General features: G+C 41.1%; 1 protein-coding gene across 1 annotated transcript in view; it reads left to right on the top strand.

Annotated features, from left to right (window-relative positions):
• itprid1 (ITPR interacting domain containing 1) overlaps positions 1-25,433 on the top strand; it is a 118,174-nt gene that overhangs the window by 3,707 nt on the left and 89,034 nt on the right. The window contains exons 2-3 of the mRNA XM_087174897.1: positions 3,097-3,623; positions 4,753-4,813. Coding sequence (XP_087031023.1) covers positions 3,097-3,623; positions 4,753-4,813 — 588 coding nt within the window. The remainder of the gene's footprint in view (positions 1-3,096; positions 3,624-4,752; positions 4,814-25,433) is intronic.

Below are 25,433 nucleotides of genomic sequence, written 5' to 3'. Positions count from 1 at the left end.
GAAGTAACGGTTTTCTCATAATTTGCAGTTGTTTGAAGCCATGTAGAAGCCAAATTCTGGGCAGATTTTCACATTGCCATGGCAACGGCAGCTCCTGACCTGTGTGTGTGCCTGCGTGCGCCTAGCAACCAGATAAGCAACTCTCCAAGCTCTGCTAGCTTTACATTTAGTTAGGTCTTAAATATGTAAGTCCATTTACTGCTTCCTTCGTTGCTTTTTTTTTTGTTTTGTTAAAAGACTGAATGAAGTTGTGACGGTCTCCGCTGAGACAGAGGAGAGGAGAAGCTACTAGCCCTCTCTCGCTGTCACTTCTAGTCGCGTTGCTCTCCTCCCCAGTAATGTTAAATTTAGCACAGAAAAAACCATAATAGTGGTAATTTAAATAGCGGTTCATGGGATTTATTAACCCTCAGGTGTCCCTCTGTCCTTTTTTGGACATTTTATTCACTTTTCTTTTTTGATTTGCTGATCATTTTGGCTGTGTTACAGCTCAAGGTATGGATTTCTGCAAGAAAGTGTCTTTTTTGACATATTTTTAAAATCTAATGTCAGTTACTGTTACAGGTCTATTATACAGTGGTAACACATTTTGTACCCTCTGGGGTTCCTCGCGTCCAAAAAAGGACACACAAAGAAAATGCTATAAAATCATCATATATCAATATTTTTTTCTGCTTTTTTTGCATAAATCTCTTAAACCACTTCAGTTCTGCTCAAACCTATCAAATGTTTATTAGTTTTCGGGATTTTAACCCATTAAATGCCAGTTTGAAGACATGTTGCCTCTTGTTTTATTAAAAAAAACAACACAGAATATGAGATATTTCCCATATAATACATGATGGAGGGATGTGAAATTGTTTTATATCAGAGTCTTTTATATCAAGACATTTCTCAAAACCAGAATATGATCAGGGTGACTTTTGAACACTGGAAATAAATCATGTACTCATCCCGGCAGTAGCCCCCGTGGCACTCAAAATTTCCCTGGAATTTTCTAGTTATTCTTACCATCTCTTGCCTTTCCACAGTCTCTAACTACTCCATACTTTTCTGTACAGAAACCATTCAACTATCCAAACATTCAGCGTGTTCTGTAGATTATCGGATGTATACAACTTTTTTCTGGTATTTATAATATTCAATTCATCTTTAATTTTTTTGCCATTCAAATGAATGGGTGAGACTGTTCAAATCCTTAAAAGCTTTAGCCCCCTTAGGCTTCAACTGCTTCAGCATACTTTCAGCTACAGACTTCATTCAAACATTAAAATGTTCACAAGATTTTCCTCTATTAGACTTGTATTCAACTCTTTGATATCTTGTACAGATCTTGAATTATCACAGTTTTAGTTTCATGCTTTTTTCAGATCATTTCTGAGTTTATAATGGGTGTGTATTGTATTGCATGTTCAGGGCTAGAGTGGATGACATCATCGCTAGAGTGGGAGAAGCTCTAAAATTTGTCTGAAAAAAATCTGTGTAACTCATCCTTATGGCCACATATTTCGATCTAGACACATCATTTCTTCCTCATTAGCAGAGAAATTTGTCCTGCTTCATATAAAGTGACTACCTTAGCACAGACATAAACAGAATTTAAACTGTCAGCCTCAAACTGGTGGGAATACCCTCGAACTGTCACATAGACTGCAATACAAATTCAGGAGAAAACCAGAACTGACCCTTTTTTGTAACTCACTCCTATTTCCACATTTTTGGCTCTAGAAACACCAAAACCACATAGAGGTGTTCATGAGAGTTTTGTGGCTCTGACCATATGATAATTTTGCTGATATTATGTGCAGTTTTGTATTAAATGGCAGGGGTTTGTGAGGTTCACTGACCCCTTTCTCCCATAGATTTGTATGAGCTCTGTGTTTTCAACAGCTGGACTCTCTCCCTTACACACACACACACACACACACACACACACACACACACACACACACACACACACACACAAACTGAAACATAGAAAGTTAGACTGGTAGACAGACAGACAGGCAGATAGACAGGTAGATAGAGAAAGACTCCTCTGATATCTGTCGTGTTTATCAGCCACTTTACTGTCATTTCTATCAAAATCCCGCTACAGACTGCTCCAACACTGAATACAGAAATGATTTACACAACACTACACTCTTTTCACTGGAAATATACACTGTTGCTCATAAAGTTGGAATAGAATATTTTTTTTACCTCTTTCCATGAAATGATTGTGAAAATGTGATTTATTTTATAGCCAATCTCTTCCAAAGTGATTCCTGATACATTTAACTTAACTTATTGACATCTTAAATGAAAGTTTCTAATGTTTAGGATGCAGTTCATCTTTCATCATAAGTACTTCTTTACTTTTTTAAGGCATTTTGTTCCTACGTCCACCTTTGCCAGTAAATAAATTGGCTTTCAACTGTTTCAAAAACATGTTTCAGTTCTCAGCTTTTGCAGCTAATGGAATTCAGCCACAGACACACACACAGACAGAAAGCTGTTTACAAGTTAGTACTCATAGAGGGAGACAACATGACAACAACATGTTTCAGTTCTCAGTTTTTGCAGCTAATGGAGTTGAGATCCTCCAGTTTAACATTTCGGCATCTAACTTTTCAAAGCACTGTACATCTTTTAATAAGAGCTGGTTTTTCAACTATTTCAGTGTCAGTAATCTTCTTCAGGTGTGACATTACAATTTTTGATTGTACATTTATTATTTCTTAGGTTTTTTTTCTGGCAAATTTAGGCCATTTATCTTTCAACTAACATGTTTTTCTGCATGTTTTTTACATTTTATATATTTTGTATAGTTTTGTGCTGTTTTTTACACCTTCCATCAACAACTCAGGCCTTTTTCAACCATTTCAAGACATTCAACCTCCAGCTTTCAAGCTATTGCTTCAGCAGTTACTTCAGCTTCTTCAGCATTGCTTCAGCAGTTGCTTCAGCTATTTCAGCATTGCTTTAGCAATCTCATTCAGCTCTCAGCATTCACACGCATTTTCAGCAGGAATGGCATTTTCTCGTTAGATCTGCTCGTGTTTCTGTTTCAAATATATTGTCAACATTTTTCCTTGTCCTCTCTGTCTCCTTCAGATCGTTTTAGACAACTTGAGGTTCTCCAGCAGGTAACTACAGCATTCTCCTCTTTGGTGGGGTCTACCTCCTCCTCCTTCTCTCTCAGAGAGCAGCTGGGAAAAGACCTGCCTACTGAGGCCCAGGAGAGGAGGAGGCGAATGGGCATACTGTTCAGACGAGCATCAAAGAAATCAGTCAGCCAAATCCACAACCATAAAGACCAGGACCTAACCACTCCTACTGCCACCTCTTCTCCCTGTGCGGCACCTGAGTCACTGCAACCTTCAGGTAGCTTTGGAGACAAGAAAGTGCTCTTAAAAAAACTCAGACCTGGACTTCTGGAGACTGTGTGTCTGAGTCCTCTGGTTGAGGAGGAGGGAGCTGGTCCAGACCCTCAGCCCCGGCCTCAAGTGATTTCTTACACTGGCCAGGAGGGAGCACTCAGACCTGGGTCCCTGAGGCAAGGTCACCCCCTGACAACCAACACTTTTTTACAGAGAAAGAGGATCCCAGGGCAGGCCAGTGAATCATTTGAAATGGAAGAGGCAAGTCAAAGGGAACACTAAGTCACAAGGTGGTTTGTCTGTAGGGCATGAGGTCCAAAAATATTGACTGATAAATGCAGTCATAACTTTAACAAAATGTGCAGGGTTTTGCTATTTCCTGACCAACATTATTTATGTATGTCTCCAGTAATATGCATGCATATATAACAACTGTATAACATGTAGGAAAGGATGGTGGTACTTGGTTAAGTATTTAAAAGTCATAACTGACCCATGAGAGAGGATGAAAAACCTAGCTCTGTGTGTCCAAGTCCTGAGCATTGTTGACTTCCTCACCAGTCCTTTTCACTGTGATATAAAAACATCACACTAGTTCCTACATTAGAACAAAATGTTACCAGTGAACATTATGTGTCCTCTAGAAGTATAAAACAGTATTAAACATGTTTGTTGCATATGAATGCAGTTACTAGGAGACGGGATTGACATGATATGGGCAGAATATGAGAAATTCCTCTCAACATAATGGAATCCAGTACAAAGTCATTAATGCCAAATGGTTAATAATAATAATAATAATAATAATACATTTTATTTAAAGGCGCCTTTCTTGGCACTCAAGGACACCGTACACAGTTACACAAATTGAGATTAAAACACATTAAGAATTAATTAATTAATTAACAACAATAAAAATTAAATATAAAAATAAAAACAAAACAAAAGTAACAGAGCAATTGGCATCAGATGGAAAAGGCAGTTTTAAACAGATGTGTTTTGAGTTGTGATTTGAAATGGGGGAATGAATCGATATTTCTGAGTTGGGGTGGTAGTAGGTTCCAGAGACGGGGAGCAGAGCGGCTGAATGCTCTACTCCCCATGGTGGTGAGACGGTTAAAGGATTAATGTATCAACTCATTTCTGTACTAACAAAAAGTGAACATTATATCCTCAGTAAGATATGATTTATTGCTGAGAATTTCCATAGGATTGCATTAGATTATATTGCTGAGAATTTCCATAGGATTGCATTAGATTTTAAAACATGTATGTGTATTAAACATATGCTCTAATGCTCTAATGCTATAATGCTCTAATTTTCCCTGCTGTTACCACACACATCCCTACAAAGTTTATGAATGTGGTCCTAAATTATGTTTCCTTTCAGATTCACAGTTTTGATGACAGTAGTGTCACAGGAAGCTGCACAGGAGGAGCAGAAAATTTAGGTGGGTCATCAAGCATATAATTATTCAATTAAGTTTTCTTGTTTTCTGTTATGTTCCATCAGTTGTATTGTTGCTGCTTTGTGGGCTGCAACTTATGGAATGCCAGTTTAATCAATATAACCCTTGTGTGGTTTTCGGGTCTGTGGGACCCTGTCTCAATGTTCACTAAAAGAAAAATTATGCAATCAATAATTTTTTGCAACTCAGATTAATTGACCTTGGCTCATTTTCTGCAAAGAACATAAAATATACAGGCAAAGGTTAGAAATGATCTCAGCTTTGTCTTGACACTCAGTACTGAATTGCAGATACTAAAGCAGATTCAATGCTGACTCATAGAGCAGAGACAGAGAAGAAAAGTAGAAACATTCATCCATTTGTCCACTTCATAATAAACCTCACCCTTTGGAAAAATATAGGGCCTTTAAAATGAAGCTGCTAACAGAACGCAAGAAATTACTTAAAGAACATAATGTTTCAGGTGCTGTTCTGCTCCTCATGTTGCCGGAGAATGTCCTGTAGAGCTGAAATGCAACGAGTGTGAGAGTGACCAACACTGCACAGCCATGCGTCCTGACACTAGCCTTCATTGATTAATGTGATCAATCTCATATCAGAAGCTGTGACTTCTCGATTCAATAGATCTCCAGTATTTACTTCAAAAGAACACAACAGGACAACAACTGGGTGTAGATAAAGAAGTTTATTAACTAGACTACTATCTACAGAGTAAATGCAATACGCAATAATCATAAAGATGAAAATATTGAAATGAGCTGTGTGATGAGTTGGCAATGATGTTAGAAAATATGTTATGGCTATTCACTATGGCTATGCAGCTAATGATCACTATGTCTACGAATGAGATTTGGTGATTAAATTTTGCTATATTTCAACATCAACCCAGTCATGAGCAAAATTTTAAAAGTGGCCTACAGTGAGTTGCGCTGTAGCTAAAGATCCTTTTTTGACTCAGCTTATAAAAATAAAAGATTGTGCTTGACAAAGAAAAAGTTACTTGGAGCAAGTGGCAAAGAAAGAACAAAGAACCCAGACAAACAATAAAGGAAAAAGTGCAAGATGGCAAAAAGCAATGGCTAAGAGCTGATGACTTAGAGCCAAATACTAAGATCCCTGGCTAAAAACTAGGAGCTAAGAGCTGTTGCTAAGAGCAATGTGTGAAATGATCACAACTGTTTTATGCCCTGGAGGCTGGCACACACTTCAGCGGTGCCATCCTTTTTTTTGGTTTCAACTTGGAGGAGAGAGTAATTTTCCACAGAACTTTATATTTGTTGTTCCTCAGATCTGTGTCTGTGAAGAGTGTTCTGCTGGTCACTACTCAGGATTGGAATGTGGGTTGTAGTTTATGACTCTTATCTAAAGAGAGACAGAGTGAAAGGGGGAAAGACTAGTTTGTGTGGATTTACACCTTAAGTGATAATCAGTCCTTTTAGAGTTACTTTTCTATATATGAACGAACAAATATCAATAGACAGTCATATTGTTACAAACTGGAGATTTTGCTTATGCTCCCCAGTTTGCCTGGTGTCCATTCATTGATCCTCTGGAACTGGTCCTTTGATCCATATTCTGGTTGAGCATCTCTCTGACATGCTAACATCTCACCTGTTTGTGAGAGAGAAGCATCATTTGTCTCTGTTTCCTATCAATTTGATAGTTTGATGGAGGGAAGAGTAACAAAGTATCAGTTTTGGATCCATAACTCTGGATGTCCTTGCAATGAACTCCTTTAATGGCTTGTGACTGATGCCAGACCAGGTATGTCCACTACAGTGCTCACAAGCCTACTGTTGTTGTCTTTAAGATCAATGTCCTTCAGAATGGGCATCTATCTTTTCTAATACCATGTCAGAATCACATCTGTGTTAAAGAAAAACCAAGCCACAGCGGGGAGCACTAACATGGTAGCTCCACCCGTCTGTCCACCTGTTCTGGTGTTGGTGTGCCTGCTCAAGACAAAGTTGGACTCGGTGTGTTCATGGAAACAGAAAATGATATGAAACCAGCTATTTCTTTTGAGGATGAAACCCTACTGGAGATCATGCAGGGAGAGTTCCACTGAGATGAGAAAAATACCTCGATTGATCCTCTTCCATTCAGGTCACCCTGACCTTCCAAATAACTGTACTGAACAGAAGTATAGATCCAACTCGTGCCACTCCGTCAAGACACAAATTTATGTGGATGGCGGTCAAATCTCTCTCCAGACTGAGGCTGAGGCTATTGATCTGCTCAATCGCACTGAAACTTCACTGGCAGAATCAAATATTAAACTGCATGAAATCACCTCGAACAGCATGGAAAAGGCAGTTTTAAACAGATGTGTTTTGAGTTGTGATTTGAAATGGGGGAATGAATCGATATTTCTGAGTTGGGGTGGTAGTAGATTCCAGAGACGGGGAGCAGAGCAGCTGAATGCTCTACTCCCCATGGTGGTGAGACGGGCGGAGGGGACAGACAGGTGTGTGGAGGAAGATGATCTTAGGGAGCGGGAGGGAGTGGGAACATGAAGGAGGTCGGACAGATATGGGGGGGCGAGGTTGTGGATGGCCTTAAATGTTTATAGAAGGACTTTGAAATGAATACGGAACTGAACCGGTAGCCAGTGGAGCTGTTGGAGGACAGGAGTGATGTGGTGGATGGAGGGGGTACGAGTAATGATACGGGCAGCTGTGTTCTGGACCAATTGAAGTTTATGGAGGGATTTAAGAGGGAGGCCGAAGAGGAGAGAGTTACAGTAATACAGACGGGGAGTGACGAGGCTGTGGACAAGGATGGCGGCAGTGTGGGGGGTAAGGGAGGGGCGGAGGCGATTAATGTTTCGTAGGTGGAAGTACGCAGACCGGGTAATGTTACTTATGTGGGATTGAAAGGATAGTGTGCTGTCAAGGATGACACCCAGACTCTTAACCTGGGGGGAGGGTGAAACGGAGGAGTTATCAATAGTGAGAGAAAAACTGTTGGCTTTGGATAACGCAGATTTGGTGCCAATGAGGAGAACCTCGGTTTTGTTACTGTTTAATTTAAGGAAGTTTAGAGTGAACCAGGTTTTTATTTCAGTGATGCAATCAGTTAGGGAGGTGGGCGGGAGAGTGGATGAGGGTTTAGTGGAGAGGTAGAGCTGGGTGTCATCAGCGTAGCAGTGGAAGTCAATGTTAAATTTGCGGAAGATATTGCCGAGGGGAAGGAGGTAGATGATGAAGAGGAGGGGCCCCAGGACAGAGCCCTGGGGCACACCGGAAGTGACGGGGGAGGGGATGGATTTAAAGGACTTGAGTTGAATGAACTGAGTGCGGCCAGAGAGGTAAGATGTTAACCAGTCTAATAGAGTGTGGGTGATGCCAATGGAAGATAGCCTGTTGAGGAGAGTGGTGTGACAGATGGTATCAAAGGCTGCGCTCAGGTCGAGGAGGATGAGGATGGTGAGGAGTCCAGAATCAGCTGCCATCAGGAGGTCGTTGGTGATTTTGATGAGTGCTGTTTCAGTGCTGTGGAGTGGATGGAAACCGGACTGGAACTGTTCATACAGGTTATTGTGGGATAGGTGAGAATGGAGTTGGGAAGCAACTGTTTTTTCGAGGATTTTGGAGATGAAGGGTAGATTGGAGAAAGGATGGAAGTTGTTGAAGTTGGAGGGGTCGGCGCCAGGTTTTTTCAGAATTGGAGTAATGGCAGCAGTTTTGAAAGATGTAGGGACAGTTCCATTGGTGAGAGAGGAGTGGATGATGGCAGAAATGAGGGGGACCAGAGAGGGAAGGCAGGCTTTAACAAGTTGTGTGGGGAGGGGGTCCAGTTGACAAGTGGATGGCTTGGATTTCTGAATGAGTTCTTTGATTTCTGAAAGAGTGAGGAGCAGGAAGGATGAGAATGAGTGTGTGGATGGGTGAAAGTTGGCTGAGATGCTGAGGTGAGGATTTGGACCTAGGTGCTGGTGGATATTCTTGATTTTTGCAGTGAAAAAAGACATAATGGAGTTGCAGAAGGAGGTTGTGTATAAGTGAGGGGGGAGAGAGTCCTTGGGTTCGGTGATATTGTTGAGCAGGGAGAACAGTTGCTTGGAGTTTCCTTTATTTGCATCGATGATACTGGAGTAGTATTGGGTTTTGGTGGTGGCAATGGAGTCCTTATAATGTAAAATATGGTTATTGTACATTTCTTTGTGGATAGTGAGACCAGTTTTTCTATGGAGTCGTTCAAGTTGCCGACCTTTGGCTTTCATAAGACGAAGATCAGGGGTGAACCAAGGGGCGGAGACGGAAAAAGACACAGAGCTGGTTTTTAACGGAGCAAGAGAATTAAGAATATTATGAAGTCCAGTATTGTAGTGAGAAACCGGATCATCAGGGGTGGACAGATTGTGGATGTCAGGGAGGCTGAAGGAGTGGATACTTGATGTGAGAGTGGCAGGGTTGATGTTCTTTATATTCCGGAATGAAATGAGGCGTGGTGTTTTAGAAATGGAAAGAGTGATTTTCACTGTAAATGAGAGGAGAAAGTGGTCAGTTATGGGGAGTTCATCAGCTGTTAGTTCAAGGGGGGTGACACCAGAGCAGCAGATTAAATCCAGAATGTGTCCTTTGGAGTGTGTGGGAATAGTGGTATGCTGCTGACATCCAAAACTCTCTAAACAGGGTGTGAAGTCTTTGGTGAGAGGTAGATTGATTATGTCCATGTGGATATTGAAATCACCCAGCAGTATTATATTTGGTGAGAGAGAGGATAAATGGGAGAGGAAAGCAGCAAAGTCATTTAAAAAGTCACTATTCGGTTTGGGGGGGGCGGTAGACAGTAGCAATGATGGTTGGAGTGGGACCAAACAACTCGCAGACAGTGGATTCAAACGAGCTGGAGACGGGCACAGACACCGGCGAGACTTTCCACTTGTCGCGGTAAATTATCGCGAGAACTCCTCCCCGACCGGAGCCACGGGGTTGACAGACGTAAACAAATCCACTAGGAGTGGATTCAATCAGCTGGGAGAAGTCGTTGGGCTGTTGCCATGTCTCGGTTAAACAAAGAAAGTCTAGCTTACGGTCTGTGATGATGTCCTGGATGAGATGTCCCTTGCTTGTCAGTGAGCGGATGTTTAGCAGAGCGAAGTTGAGTGAGGTGTTGTCGCAGCTGGTGGTGGTGTTAGCCAACGAGGCTATGCGGGTCAACACACTGTGGTTGACAACCCGGCTGGTGGAGCGTGGAGGGCGTCGAGAGCTGGACCAGATGGACTTTATTGTTGTTGAGCTGTTATAGTGGAAATTCCGGCGGGACCCTTGGTGAATGTATCTCAGGCGGGGCTGGAAGGTAATGTCCGGGTGAAGGTGGAGTGCCTCAGGCGCAGGTCCAGGCAGGTGACAGCGCAGCCGGAGCAGGTCAGTGGCCGAGTACTGAAGCATCACTAGCACTGGCAGGTGGACGGGCAGTAGAAAGAGCCAGACACATACGGACAAGATGTATGTCCTACCGTCCACATTGTGGACGAGAACTCAGGCAGCGTTGACCAGATAAACGCCAAGTGAGGCTCAAGCCGGGACAGAACAGGTGAGCTAACGGTAGGCTAGTTAAGACTCACACGGACGTAGTGGCAGTAAATCGTAGAAATATTCCAAATGAAGGCAATTACAAGGTCCGATTAGGTTTATAAAAACTATAAAATAAGTCAGAAGGTCTGAAAAGTTGAAAAAAAATATTAAAAGTTAAAAAGTTGGGTTACCGGCAAGCAGCGGCAGCAAGTTGCGCCAGCGTTCACTCTTGTTGCCATGCATTTACCTATGTGAGATTGGATGTTGTTAGTTCCTGGAATGTGGTCACCTGACGCACCAGAGGTGGCGCAACTAAGCTACTGCAGAGTAAGCAGTGGGCTATACTTTTCACATGTATGAGTACTACAGCTGTGCATGTGGAAGTCATAGAGTCCATGAATCCGGCAAGTTGCATCAACAACCTGCAAAGGTTTTTTGCTTTAAGAGGGCCAGCAAAACAGTTAAGATCAGATCAAGGTTTTTTGGGCCAGTGTAGAATTGGGTTTGGGACCAGATGATCCAGGCCAAGCTGACACATTAAAGTGCCTTCATGACAATGGATGTACATGAAAATTCAACCCCCTGAATGCATTTCACATGGGGGGAGTGTGGGAGCATATGATTAGCATGACTCGGAGGATACTCGATTCCATGGTGCTGCAAACCAAACATACTCACCTGACCCACAAAGTGCTCTGTACTGTAATGGCAGAGGTATCTGTCAATGCAAGACCCTTAGTCCCTGTCTCCTACGACCCCTCTTCCCCATTGCTACTGACTCCTGCAATGCTTTTGAACCAAAAACTTGGTGTGCCTGCACCAGCCAGCAGTTTCAATGAAAAAAATCTTTTCAAGTGTCAGTGAAATGAAACAGACTCAATCACCTTGCAATGAGTGGCCTATGGGTCTGGTCACTTTCACCCTTCCAAGAAGCGATGAGAAGATCCGCAAAAGTAAAGACATTCTTAAGGCTTATCTCTAATGTGGTCTTGGTTTTGCCAAAGGAAGGTCAAAGGTCAAGCAAGGATATTTACGTAATAAGTGGCATCAGTAAATGCCAGATGGGGGAGTGTTCAGCCCTGAATATGTTTTATATGTGGATTGTTGAAATATGTTTTGTATTGTAACAAATATTGAGGGGTTTTAGTTTGTGGAGCTTTTATTTTGAAAGTCACCAACATAAGAGATACAGGAAACAGGAAGGGGAAGTGAGATAAAATTGTGTCTATCTACCTGCCTGTCTCTGTCTTAATACCTGTCAACCTGTCTATGTGTCTGTTTGTGATTTGTGTGTGTGTCTGTGTCTTTCTACCTCTCTACTTGTCTGTATTTATGTGTATTTCTGTGTCAGTTCGAATGACAAACTGAAATTATCTGCCGAATACTCCCTTAAAACTTGACTGAAACATATTTCCAGTGAAACCAGTTGAGATGTGTGTAAATCATGGCAGAAATGTCAGTTAAGTGGTTGATAAACACCAAAGATATCAGAGGAGTCTCTAATTAGGAAATTTGACCCAGATGTGTGTCCCCTCCCTCCACTTAGTGGTTGACAATGTTGTCTCACTGGGTGCCAACCTGTCTCTTTGAAAAATGTAGCACCTGGAAAACACCGATTGAAAATAATCCATCAATCAGAATGAGCTCCAAAAGTAATTCACCAATTACAATATATTCAATGTGTAGTCAGTTAAATTTCAAACTGAAATTAACAGACAAATCTATGTGTCTATCAACCTGTCTATCTGGTCTGTCTACCTTTCTATGTGCCCGTTTGTGTGTGTGCGCGCGCGTGTGTGTTTATGTGTGTGTCTCCACTTTGTGTGTGTGTGTGTGTGTGTGTGTGTGTGTGTGTGTGTGTGTGTGTGTGTGTGTGTGTGTGTGTGCAGTGGTGGCTGGTGAAAAATATTCTAGGTGGGGCTGTATGTGTCAGAAGCTTTCAGTAACTATCCTAATAAAAAGAACCCAAACCAAAAGATACCATTGTTTTAGGGATAAACAATAATTATTTACTTGCCCTTTAGAAATCAACAGTTTGACAGATAATGACAATGATATGAGATGTATATTAGTGAATACTCTTAATTCAAAATTAAAATTCTTGAGAGACATTAACAGGTGGATGATGATTAAAAATAACTATATACACAAAGAAAAACTGTGTCATAGGAACATAAAATGTAGCAGTTAGATTAAATACATTAGTGAATAGTCTTAATACAAAATTAAAATATTATTGTATATTATTATCATATTTACAGGTGGATGATGATTAAAGTTAACTATAAACAGAAAAACTGGCACAGGAACATAAAATGTACCAATTGGAGTCTAACCAGCATTTATGTCTCACTCCCTTGAAACCTGGGGTGTCACAGGTTTGAGGGGTAAGTAGGACCCAAATGCAACCAAAACTTGGGGAACGGTGCAGACAGGTTTATTAACCACAGACATGAACAGATCGAGGATGAAACAGACATGAACAGATCGAGGACATACCCAGAGAACAACAGGACGTGAACAAACCCAGAACTAAACAGACGAACCGACACAGACAAAGGGGAGCACAAAGACTATATAGACACAGGAGGCAAGGTGATTGCACACAGGTGAAACACATCAGGGCGGGACAGACAATCACTACACAGAAACAAGACCATGACAAGAAGCAAAATCACTGAGACACAAGGAACCAAATTACAAAATAAAACAGGAAGTGCAAAAAGTCCAAAATAAAACTAACAAAAAGTGTCTGCCATTACAAACCATGACATGGGGACTGTGTGCAAATACTGAGTTGTATATGTGTGTGTTTTTTTTGTGTGATTGAGTGAGTGAGTGAGTGAGTGAGTGTGTTGGTGAGTGTGTTGGTGAGTGAGTGTTTGTGAGTGAGTGAGTGAGAGAGTGAGTTTGATAGCGTGTGTATGTGTGAGTGAGTGAGGGAGTGAGTGCTCTTATTTGTACATGAACTTTGCTCTTCTGTCTTTCTGAGTAGCAAACTTCTCAATGACTTTGGTGTTAAAGTCAGGAATGTTCTGTATCAGGTTTTTCTCCATGGAGAGCATAGCCAATGCGTTCAGGCGGTCTTGTGCCATGGTGTTCCTAAGGAATGTTTTTATCCTCTTTAAAGTAGAGAAGCACCTCTCTGATTCTGCTGTAGTCATCGGTGTGGTGATGAGAATCTTAAGACTTACAGTCTCGCTGAATGTGTCCTGGAGGTTGTTTTCCATGAAAACCTGGAAGAGAGCCAGTGAACCACTGCAAGCCTTGAACTCTTCAATTTCATAGACCAGGGACTTCAGTTTGGCCTTGTCCAGTGTAGGGTAGACTTCCACAGTGGTTTCCAGCGCTGAATCCAGGAACTTTACAATGTGTTGGGGAAACAAGTCTCCTTGCAGCAGAGTGGCACTGATGAGGTAATTGGTGAAAGAGAACCTCTCCTTGGCATGCCTCAGAATGGTATCACATACCTATAAAATGATGCATCATTTTAAAAAAAGGTCACTACACATAATAAACAGTAGAATTAAATTTTCATATCTCACCATGTAAATATCATTAGTATCTCCTTACAAACTGACCATATAATTGTATGAAAAACAAGGAGAGGTTATTGTTAAATATATAAATATGAAAAAAATACATCTAAACATTTCGGTGTGTTTGTCAGTAGCTGTGTGGTGAATAGTTCAAAATATTAAAATGCGTACGCTAACTGTGATAATTATACAGGAATTGAAGACAAACAAAGATACCAAAGGTAAAAAACCTCATGTCCTGTATATAGAACAATGTTACAGCTTACCTCTGTAGCTAACCGGTGCTGCTCCTCTTGGCCTAGTGTCTTCCGTTTCTTTGTGGATGGCTGCTGCACAGATGGAGGAACAGAGTCCCTGATACAAAACAGAAGATACATAAGTCACTGTGCACAATTACAGCTTCAGAAACCAACCTGCTAGAGATATAAAATAAAATTAGTCCAGCACTGTGTTTGTATTTGTGTATTAATACATTTCTACTAGCTCATCCTAAATGGATTCATTGTCTTAAAAATTGTGAAAAATGGCTTCGTTATTATTATTAAAATGATGAGTTATTCTACTGTGTTCAGACATGTAATTTATGTTTGTTCTTTTCATAAACATGATATCAATCAATGTGAAAAATGACATAGCCTTCCTGATAGCTTGTATGCTGTTGGTGAACCTCTGAATGACTCCTGTGATGTAGACAGGGTTGATGTTCCTCTTCTTCAGCTGGTTAAACAGCATGTCTACAAGTGCCATGATCTTGTGAAAAAATGCCAGTAAAAAACAAAAATCTTCACCTTCCAGCATTCTCTCAAAACCCCCAGCCTCTCTCACAGTTGTTGCATCAAATTCACCTTTCTCTCTGATGGTCTGAAAACACTTCAGGAGGTCATCCTTGTGCTCATAAATGGTGTTAACAGCACGACTGTGAAAGTTCCACTTTGTTGTTGAAGCTCCAGGAAGTCTGTGTGCAACCACTTGATCAAGCACAGCAGTTCACTTGGATGAACTGGAGAAAAATGAAGCAAATCCACCCAGATCTGAAAAAAAAATGCCGACCTTGGTGATGTGGGATGTTGCCTGCTGCATTATCAGGTTCAGCTGATGAGCATAACGGTGAACGTAGTGGGCACTCCCATACACATCTTGAACCTTGTGCTGCACGCCACCTGTGGCTCCTCTCATCACAGCAGCTCCGTCATAGACCTGGGCGATTAATTCCCGTTGTCTTTCAGGAAGAATAGTCTTCAGCCTTTCCAACACCGCAGTGGCGACTGTGTCAGCGGTCATGTTTGGAAGCTGGATGAACTCATAAAAATGCTCTCAGACTTTATTCAGGCTGTCAAGGTAAAGTAGCACAAGCACCAGCTGACAATGAGTGGCAGTGTCTGTTGTTTCATCTGCCTGAATAGCCAGATAATCTGCCCTTTTTACATCCTTCAGAAAGCAGTCTCGAAGAACCATCAACATGCTGTCCAAAAGTTTGTTTTGAACTGTCTTTGAGGGGCCAGAATTTACTGGTAGCTGAAGCCTTGTGTGTGTCGTCGTGTTCTTGTTCTTGTCTACTTGACGCCGCCATCTCAATTTCCCACACTTGTATCTGGTTGCTAGGATACTTATAGGCTTGGGGCGATATTTTCAGTGCCCCAAACTTATCAAATTTGATGATGCTAATTGGCTTGGTTTTTTTTGTCTCAGCAACAGTCTGGCTGACCATTGGCTGAGCTGCTGCAGTGCTGGTGCAACTTTTCTAGAGCGCCAGAAGAGAGGGGAAATGACCGTGGACACAAATTACCTCCTAAATAATGGTTTATATTATACATATGGCTCGTTCTTGATATTTCAAAGCACATTTATTTGTAGAATAAGTAGTAATTATTTATTTTAAACGATTATTTGGGAAAAAATAAAATAAATAAAAAATCACTTTTCATCAGGGAAGGCAGCGCCCTAGCGCCCTCTTTCAGCCAGTCGCCACTGTGTGTGTGTAAGAGAGAGAGTCTGGCTGTTGAAGACACAGAGCTTATACAAATCTATGGGAGACAGGGGTCAGCAAACCTCTCAAGCTCCTGCCATTTAATAAAAAAGTACATAATATCAGCAAAATTATCACATGGTCAGCGCCACAAGACTCTCCTGAACACCTCTATGTGGTTTTGGTGTATCTAGAGCCAAAAATGTGGAAAAAGGAGCGAGTTAGCAAGAAGGATCAGTTCTGTTTTTCTCCTGAAATCTGCTCCTGAATTTGAATTGCAGTCTATGGGAGAGTTTGAGGGTGCTCGCATCACTTGGAGGGTCACATTTCAAATTCTGTTTTAAACTGGGCAAATTTGTCTACTAATGAGGAAGAAATTATTTGTGTGGCTGTAAAGACGAATTACACAGATTTTTTTCAGAAAAATTCTAGAGCTTCTCCCACTCTAGCAATGATGTCATCCACTCTAGCCCCGAACATTCCGTGCAATACAGTTAATAACAAATGAACAATAATATTTAGATTAGTCCACTTCCTTTGGCTGAGGTGTTGTATAGCCTGATGGCAGTGGGAACAAAGGATCTCCTGAACCTCTCTGTTCTGCAGCACAGTGAGATGAGACGTTTTCTGCAGCTGTAGCTGCTTCTCTGTCCTGCCAGAATGTTGTGGAGAGGATGGTTTGTATTGTCTAAGATGGCCTTCATCGTACATTGCATGCGATGAGATGGCATCCGTGTTCAGAGACAGGTCCAGCTTACTGTCCAGGTGCACACCTAGGTATAAGCAATACAAATTCAGGAGAAAAGCAGAACTTAGCCTTTGTTGTAACTTGCTCATATTTCCACATTTTTGGCTGAAGAAACCCCAAAACCACATAGAGGTGTTCAGGAGAGTCTTGTGGTGCTGGCCATGTGATTATTTTGCTGTTATTATTTACTGTTTTGAATTAAAATAAAATTAAAATCCCGCTACAGACTGCTCCAACACTAAATACAGACAATGATTTACACACCTCTCAACTGTTTTCACTGGAAATGTGTTTCAGTCCAGCTTCAGGAAGCACTCAGCAGTTAATTTCAGTTCATCATTCTAACTGACACAGAAACAAACATAAATACAGACAAGCAGAGAGACACACAGACGGATAAACGGGCAGACAGACACAGACAGGTAATTAGATAGACACACACATACAGACATACACAGACACTCACACACAAACACACACACACACACACACACACACACATCATAGAGCGAGATGACAGTTCAGACTGGACAGAACAACAGTAAATATAGCTGCAGACGTATTGAATTTTATCAGCTCAGCTGATGTTGTAGATCTTCCTTTTACTTTCCTTCGGTTGTCAACTACTCCTGCTTTGTGCTACATAAATCGTTTAGCTATCAAAACATTCAGCTTCTTCAGGAGCTGCATCCTTTCTTTCAACTTTTTGATAATATTCATCATTTTTGAAATAATGAGGTTTTTCTACAATTTTTTTTTACATTTTTAGCGAAAGGAGACGATTTTCAAATGCTTCAAAACTTCAACATCTTTTTATTTCTTCTATTTACCTACTTAAGTATAATTTCAGCTACAGACATTTGTCCGAACTTTAAACTGTTCACAACGCTTCCAGCTATTAAGCGATTTTTTAGCGTATTGATATCTTCAATTAAAGTTTCTACTGTTTAGGATGCAGTTCATCTTTCATCATCAATACGTCTATGAACTCTGTCTTCACCAGCCAGACTCTCTCTCTTACACACACACATGCGCACACACACACACACACACACACACACACACACACACACACACACACACACACACACACACTTTTTAGCACTTATTTAAGATCTATTAGTGATGTCAGGAATTCTGCTGGGTGTGAGGGATAGATGATGTCTTTGGATCAATGGATGCGAGTTTGCCTCTCGCTTGTACCATTAACTGAAGTTAATGCGATCACTTCTTTTTAAGATCTCTTAACAAAGTCTGTATGTGTCTATGCATGCATGGGGTGTGACTGAAAGACACCACAGATGTAACTTTTTTTAAAGACAGAATTACTTGTAGTCAGGAGCTGTATAATAATGACTTAAGACAATGCAGTTTGTAACCATAGGTCTCAGAATTGTAGTGGAGTGGGAAGTATAAAGTAGCATGACATGAGAATACTCAAGTGAAGTAAAAGTACCACAAAATTGTACTTCAGTATACAGTACTAGAGTGAATTAACTTTTTTGCTTTGGATCACTGTTTATATGGTCATATGAATCAGTGAAAATGGGACATTTTCTGTATTGTTCAAAAGTGTAAAATAGCCTACTACAAGGCCCAGAATACTTTGTGCCCTGACAATTGCGATGTCCCTCTAGGCAGTCCATTCCAATTGCAACCATAAAGTGTATATAAAACATTTGCTAAAGTAAAAGAGAGAGAGAGAGAGAGCCAGGATAAACTCTGAAATAATGAAGCTCAATGAAACACACCACGTGCCAATTACAACTATGATGAATGCTGATCTCAGGAGTTCTGTTGGGTGTAAGGGATAGATGGCGGCCTTTTATTCGGTAGACTCGAGTTTGCCTCCCGTTCGTACCATTGACTAAAGTTAGTTCAATCACTGTTTTTAAGATCTGTTGGTGATGTCAACACACACAGTCACACACACAGACACACACACAGACAGAAAGCTGTTTACAAGTTAGTACTCATAGAGGGAGATGACAGTTCCATTGGTGTCATACTCGAGATCCTCCTTTTACTTTCCTTTGGTTGTTAACTACTCCTGCATACTTTGTGCTACATAAACCGTTCAACTATCAAAACATTCAGCTTCTTCAGGAGATGTATCCTTTCCTTCAGGTTTTAATACTATTCATCATTCATTTTTGAAATAGTGAGCTTTTCTGCAATTTTTTACAATGTAGGTGAATGGAGACAATGTTCAAATCCTTCAAAACTTCAATGTCTTTGTCATTCAACTACTTGAGAGTACTTTCAGCTGCAGACTTTATTCAAACTTTAAACTGTTCACACCACTTCCAGCTTTTAGGCAATTTTTCAGCTCATTCATATGTTAAATTAAAGTTCCTACTCTTTAGGATGCAGTTCATCTTTCTGTTACTAATAGAAATGATTACTTCTTCACATTTTTTAGGCATTTTATTTCCACTTCCACCTATAGCGGTAAATAATTTGGCTTTCAAGTGTTTCAACAACATGTTTCAGTTATCAGCTTTTACAACTAATGGACATCTAATTTTTGAAGCACTGTACTTCAGTTAATATGAGCAGCTTTTTCAACAATTTAATCATTGTGTCAGTAATCTCCTTCAGGTGTGACATTAAAAGTTTTGCTTGTACATTTCTTCATTCTTAGGTTGTTTTTCACCCCATTTAGGCCATTTAGCTTTCAACTAACATGTTTTTCTGTTTTTCACATTTAGCATATTTTGTAGAGTTTTGTACTGTTTGTTACACCTCACATGAACTATTCAGGCATTTTGCAACCATTTAAGGACATTCAACCTTCAGCTTTCAAGTTCTGCTTTTGATCTTCAGCTATTGTTTCAGCTACTTCAGCAGTTGCTTCAACTACTTCAGCATTGCTTCAGCAGTTGCCTCAGCTTCTTCAGCATTGCTTTCACAATTTCATTCAGCTGTCAGCATTCACATGCATTTTCAAAAGGAAATGCATTTTCTAATTTACCTTGTTTTTCCACTTCTCTGAGATAAGTTGTTTATGTTCTACTTCCATCTTCCATCATCTGTTACTAATGTGAGAAGACACACAAGACAATTACTTTTATTTTAAGCATTATGCCAATAATAATGAATAACATTTATTTCCCATTTTTGTAAAGAAACAAATCTATGTAAAATGACTGTTATTATCTGTAGTTATACATGTAGCTTGTTATTATAATGGTAAATGTCCATACTAACAATTTAAAGTTTTTACTCTGTAATTTTAGGGTAAATCTTATTAGTTTTAGATTTATGTGCACTTTTTTCATTACATCAGATGTTCAAAATTGAAACAACAAAAGTTCATACATTCCAGTACTTCAACTGGAATGTATCCCAGCATGTATTGGAAGGTAAGCAGGAAAATGGTTTATCACACAACAACAACAACAACAACAACAACAATAACACACAATAACATACACACACACACACACACACACACACACACACACACACACACACACACACACATTCAAACCTATGGACAATTTAGAGTCCTCAATAAATGTGCATGTCTTTGTACTAGTAATCAAAGTCCCTGGAAGAAACACTTGGAGAACATGCAAGCAACACTGCAAGAAAGAACCAGGGTTGAAGCTGAACCCAGGTGCCTCTTGCTGTTGTCTTCCTGCCTAGACTTTACTAGGCTGTGCATTTGTGCATGCGCCATATACCTTTAAAGAAAACAGTACAAATTTTACAATGACCAATTCATTTTTTGTGGCCACCTGATTCCATCAGCTCAGGGAACGTTCAATAGATTTTCAGTCATTCTACATACACTAAAATATGGTATTCTGTGTACTTTACCTTGTGTGTGCCTGTGTGTGTGTCTGTGTGCCTATGTAAACCCATAAGTATTAATAAAACTTTATACATATGTAGCGTTAACACTATATTTAATGATTTACTCTCGTTGAAATGGGGCACCAGTCCTCTAGGAGGACAACAATGAATTACTTCATTGCCAAATTTATCAATCTCATATCGGAAGCCATGACTTCTCGATTCAATGGATCTCCAGTCTCTACGTCAAAAGAATACAACAGGACAACAACTGGGTGTAAATAAATGAGTTTATTTAACTAAACTACTATCTACAGAGTAAATGCAAGGTGTAATAATCATAAAGATGAAAATAATAATGAAATGAGCAGTGTGATGAGTTAGTAATGGTGGGAGAGAATATGTTATGGCTATACACTATGGCTATACAGCTAATGATACTACATCTACGAATTAGGTTTGATGATTAAATATTGCTATATTTCGACATCAACCCAGTCATGAGCAGAGTGTTAAGACCGGCCTACTGTGAGTTGCGCTGTAGCTGAAGACCCTCGGCTGGAACCCAGGTGGCTGTGGTTGCCGTGGTAACCCTGGAGACGCGGGATCGAGGTGGATTCTCCTGGAGGCCGTGTCCCGTTATCACGATGACGGATTCTGCCGGTGGATCAGCGGTTCAGCTCTGGTGGAGTTTGCCAGGAGACTTTCTGTCTCGGGCTCTCTTGATTTCTGCTCGGCTTCTCTGCAGGCGGTCGTGCAGATGTTATCTGCTGGTGTCTCTTGCGGGTTGATGACGCGGAAAGTGCAAAAATGACTAAGAGCCATGAGTTTGTGGCGAGCAGCTTAGAGCTAAGAGCTTACATGGCTACAGAGCCGAGCTTTGAGCCGGGACTCTGAGCTTTGAGCAAAGATCTTAGCTTCTAGTTTCTGCATCGTTTCTCGCTTCTCGCATCTTCTTGTTGTCCTGACTTAGGCTTAGGCCTGGTTTTGGCTTCTTTTGCTTAGGATAGGCAATAGGCTTAGGATAGGCTTAGAAATAGGCCATGTGTGAATTGTTCACGACTGTTTTATCCCCTGGGGGCTGGCGCATGTTTCATGGGCGTCATCCATCTTCTCCGGTGTTTCCACTTGGAGAAGAGAGTAATTTTTCACTGAACTTTAGAATAATTTAAATCTAGAGTTTACTTATAAACTCGCACATCCTTCTTCCACCATGACCACAAAACATTAAATGGAATAACATAAAACTACTTGCATTCATAATAGCAGAGAGGAGTAATAGGAGTGTTGATTTCATATTACATCCTTCAAACCTGGAATTAATTATGATACAAGTGGTTAATTGATCAAACAACAATATAAACATTTCCCAAAGCTAATAATCTGTACATATGGATTACACAGCAGTTCTTTGACTGTAATAATAATATGCACATTCTGGATGTCATGTAGTGTGTTACCTTGTGTGAAGGATGCTGACAGTATGGTCACATGAAGAACATTGTATTCAAATCTACATGTTACATTTCAAACATTCTATGGGATAGAAGTTTGGGGTTAAACTATTGCATAGGAAAATCTCATGAGTTACAGAACAGTTAGATATTTAATTTTACATTAATCCTTTGATCTGTGTCTGTGAAGAGAGTTCTGCTGGTCACTACCCAGGATTGGAATGTGGTTGTAGTTTATGACTCTTATCTAGAGAGGGACAGAGGAAGGGAGGTTGGTGTGTGTGTGCGTGTGTGTGTTCATGCATGGCACAGACAGAGCAGGATTCACACCTTAGTGTTAATCAGTCCTTTTGTTGTTACTTGTCCTATACAAGAAACAATCAAATATCATTAAACAAAGTCTTATTGTTACAAACTGGAGATTTTGCCTATATTCTCCAGTTGTCTGGTGTCCATTGGTTGATCCTCTGGAGCTGACCCTTTGACCTTTGGTCTGGTTCTGTGTTGTTCGGCCATGCTAACAGCATGGTCTGTTTGTGGAAGAGGGGTCTTTGGTCTCTGTTTCCTATCAATCTGATAGTTTGATGGTGGAAAGAGTCGCAAAGTGTCAATTGGGGGTCCGTAACTCTGCATGTCCTTATAATGAACTACCTAAATGGCTTTTGACTGATGCCAGGCCACGTATGTACGCTACATATCCCCCACTCGGTCCAATGGTCGCTGTCCAGGGACCGTTGGACCGCCGAATCGAGGACATCGGTGGCATCAGGAACATGGCACATAACAACTGCTATCATGATCAGAGTTGATGTCTTTTTTTTTCAAAAATGAAAACAACTATGAACTGTGTAGCTATTCTATAATCTAGGCAAAGTTTAAGGTTGGATCATTATCTCTTATCCCTTGAAGAGAGTTACCTTTTGTTATGGAAGCTAGGTTAGCAGTTAAACAAAAAGGGCCTATATCTAACTATGGAACATAATAAAACAATAACTAAATAAATGTACATGGTGTTATACAGTAAATGTATATACCTGAGAGGAAAAAAAAAATACAGGGAACCTCTAAAGGTTACTATGTTGCTAGAACTAATGGGACCTAGTTTCTCAGGGGTTAACTAGTCATCCAGGGTTATCTAACATTTATCACATTATTTACACCAACTCAGTCTGTTGTGGTACTGACTAAGGTGTCTTGCACTGGGAAAGAGGGAAAAATATGTCTAGGAAAAACATGTCAAATGTTGCAATGGCTAGACAATTGTGGGACCTTTATCCCAAAGCATAGCAGGCAATAGCATGGTTACCAGTTGTGTGTGAGCATAGAAAACCTATAGTATTGATAGCGGCATAGCAGTGTGTCCACTGCACCTGTGGTCTTGAGCAGGATCTTATAAGTGTATTTGCAGCCTGGTGAATCACCCCCACTTGTACACATTTTACGCAGTCGACAAATACCATACGTTTAAATGGCAGGGAGGATTGTGAAAGGTGGATTTGACTGAAGACACAACACCAGCTCTTTTCAACACAACCAATACTAAAGATTAACTGTTTACACTCGCACCTGGCACCTTAGGATGTTTCAAGAGTGCACTGTATCTCATAGTCTGATTCTAAAATTGTCATAAAGCATGTAGTGAGCGGTTGTCAAGCCTCAACTACTAGTAATAGGCACCTGTGGGTGCTTACAGATTTTGTTAGTATTTATGACCTTATTGGGACAAGGTTGTCCCAGAAGAGTCTCATGAGGGCTTTGTGTGGTTTGCACTGTGTGAGGTTGAGACATTTGGGAGTTAGCTTTTCCTGAGTTTTGCTAATCTTGTTGTGGTGCACAACAGAAAGTTCATCTGAGAACATGTGGGGACTTGAGCAGTGGGGACAGGACTTACAGGTAAGTCTTCCTGTGCTTGAACTGGCTGTTTCAGTTGTTTGAGTGAGAGCGTGATACAGCCATGTGTCCCCCACTTGGAGTTTGTCATGGGAAGCTTTTTGGTCATAGGCCTTGTGATTTCTTATGCTCTTATCCAAGTGTTTCTGGGCGAGAGCAGGAATGGCCTTGGTTCTTCTGTGTCTTGCACATGGTGATTTGTGCGTCTGAATTGGCATCACCCCCCTGTGGTTTTGAGTCACCACGAGCATAGGAGAAGTGAGCGACTCAGAAGCATGGACCTCATGGCAGGAACCAAAGAAAGTGGGCGTGGCAGCAACGGTAGTTGAGCCATTAAGACATATAGAAGGCGCAGCAGCTGTCTGAGGTTGAGTGACAGCGCAGAAATCAGGGATGGGAGGGTGGGAACAAAAGTAGGGGTCAGGTGGAGACCCCAGGGTGGATGTCCTAGATGTACCCTCCAAAGCGCCATGTTTGGTCGAAACGTCAGTCGGTTGGTCAGATGGGACATGTTGAGTCAGTGTTTTGGTCTCTTTGACCTCAAGAGCACAGAACCGAGCTGTAGTGTTTAGGGGAAGAGAGACAGGAAGAGGCTGGCGGACTTGTGCCCAGATTTTCAAGCGTTTCAAGTCGATCAAAGGTTTAAGTCGGTTTAGGAGGTCTTTGCCAATGAGGAAAGGAATGGCATCAAGAGGAGACACGTATACTGGATGGACGAGGCTCATTGGTCCAATAGTCAGTTGCATCATTGACATTGCTGTCAATGTGGCACTGGTGGGGGCATACGGTTGCACCTCCAAGGAACAAGTTTGAAGTTTCAAGTCCTTGTTTGACAGGCGTGTTATCATTTGCAGCTTACTGAACAGTGCTGATGACATCAGAGTGACATCTGCTGCTGTGTCAAGGAGTGCATCATGTACAATTGCGTCTTCAAGTGTTATAGACAGGTGTGGTTTTCGCATAACACCTTTCTCACTAAGGGGGCCTAAGAATTGTTGGACAGGTGCTTCAAGTTGGACAGCTGACATGTCCTTGTTAAAGGAGTCTTCTAAGTCCAGTTTTGCCACCGAGACTGCGCTGGGAGGGATTGAGTTTTCACCCCCCTGTTCTGATTTATTTCGGACTCCTGAGTTCTGGCTCTGGGGCAGAGCAGACTTTGGTCTACTGGGGCCATGGTAAAGTTCTTCAACCACCTCGATGGGCTGGTTTGAGAGACTGTGTTGAAGTGTAGCCTTTGGTGCTACCAATGTGACTGGGAAGAGATCAGCTTTCTTGCTTTCTTCCTTAAGCCAGTCACTGAAAAGACGCTTGATAGTTTCTAGGTCTTCTTGGCTAAGACTAGATGTTTTAGTTTTAATTTCAGCTTTGTTGGTTTTCTGCTGAAAGGATCGTTTGCTTTTGCCTTTGTTCATGTTCTCATCAGATTGATGCTGATGGAGTTTGGTTTGGTTTTGCCTTTTCTGTCCCTTATACTCAAAAGCCTTACGGTTTTCCCATTGGTTAGGTGGGAACCTGCTTCGGTGGGGATTTGAGGCGCAAAAGTTTGACTTAAATCTTGAGTGTCTCTGACCTTTGTCAGACCAATGTGGTCTGGAAGACTTATGGTCCCCATAAGTTGGTTGGGGCAGAAAATGTTTCTGCTGCTTAGCAGGCCAGTAAGTTTTGGAAGGGCGTGCGCCTGA

The sequence above is a fragment of the Seriola lalandi genome, unplaced genomic scaffold (genome assembly GCF_002814215.2).
Source record: "Seriola lalandi dorsalis isolate HSWRI2012SDOR001 ecotype SW California unplaced genomic scaffold, Sedor1 jcf7180002054392, whole genome shotgun sequence".
In the NCBI taxonomy this organism is placed as follows: domain Eukaryota; kingdom Metazoa; phylum Chordata; class Actinopteri; order Carangiformes; family Carangidae; genus Seriola; species Seriola lalandi.
This window is presented reverse-complemented; position numbering and strand designations above follow the sequence as displayed.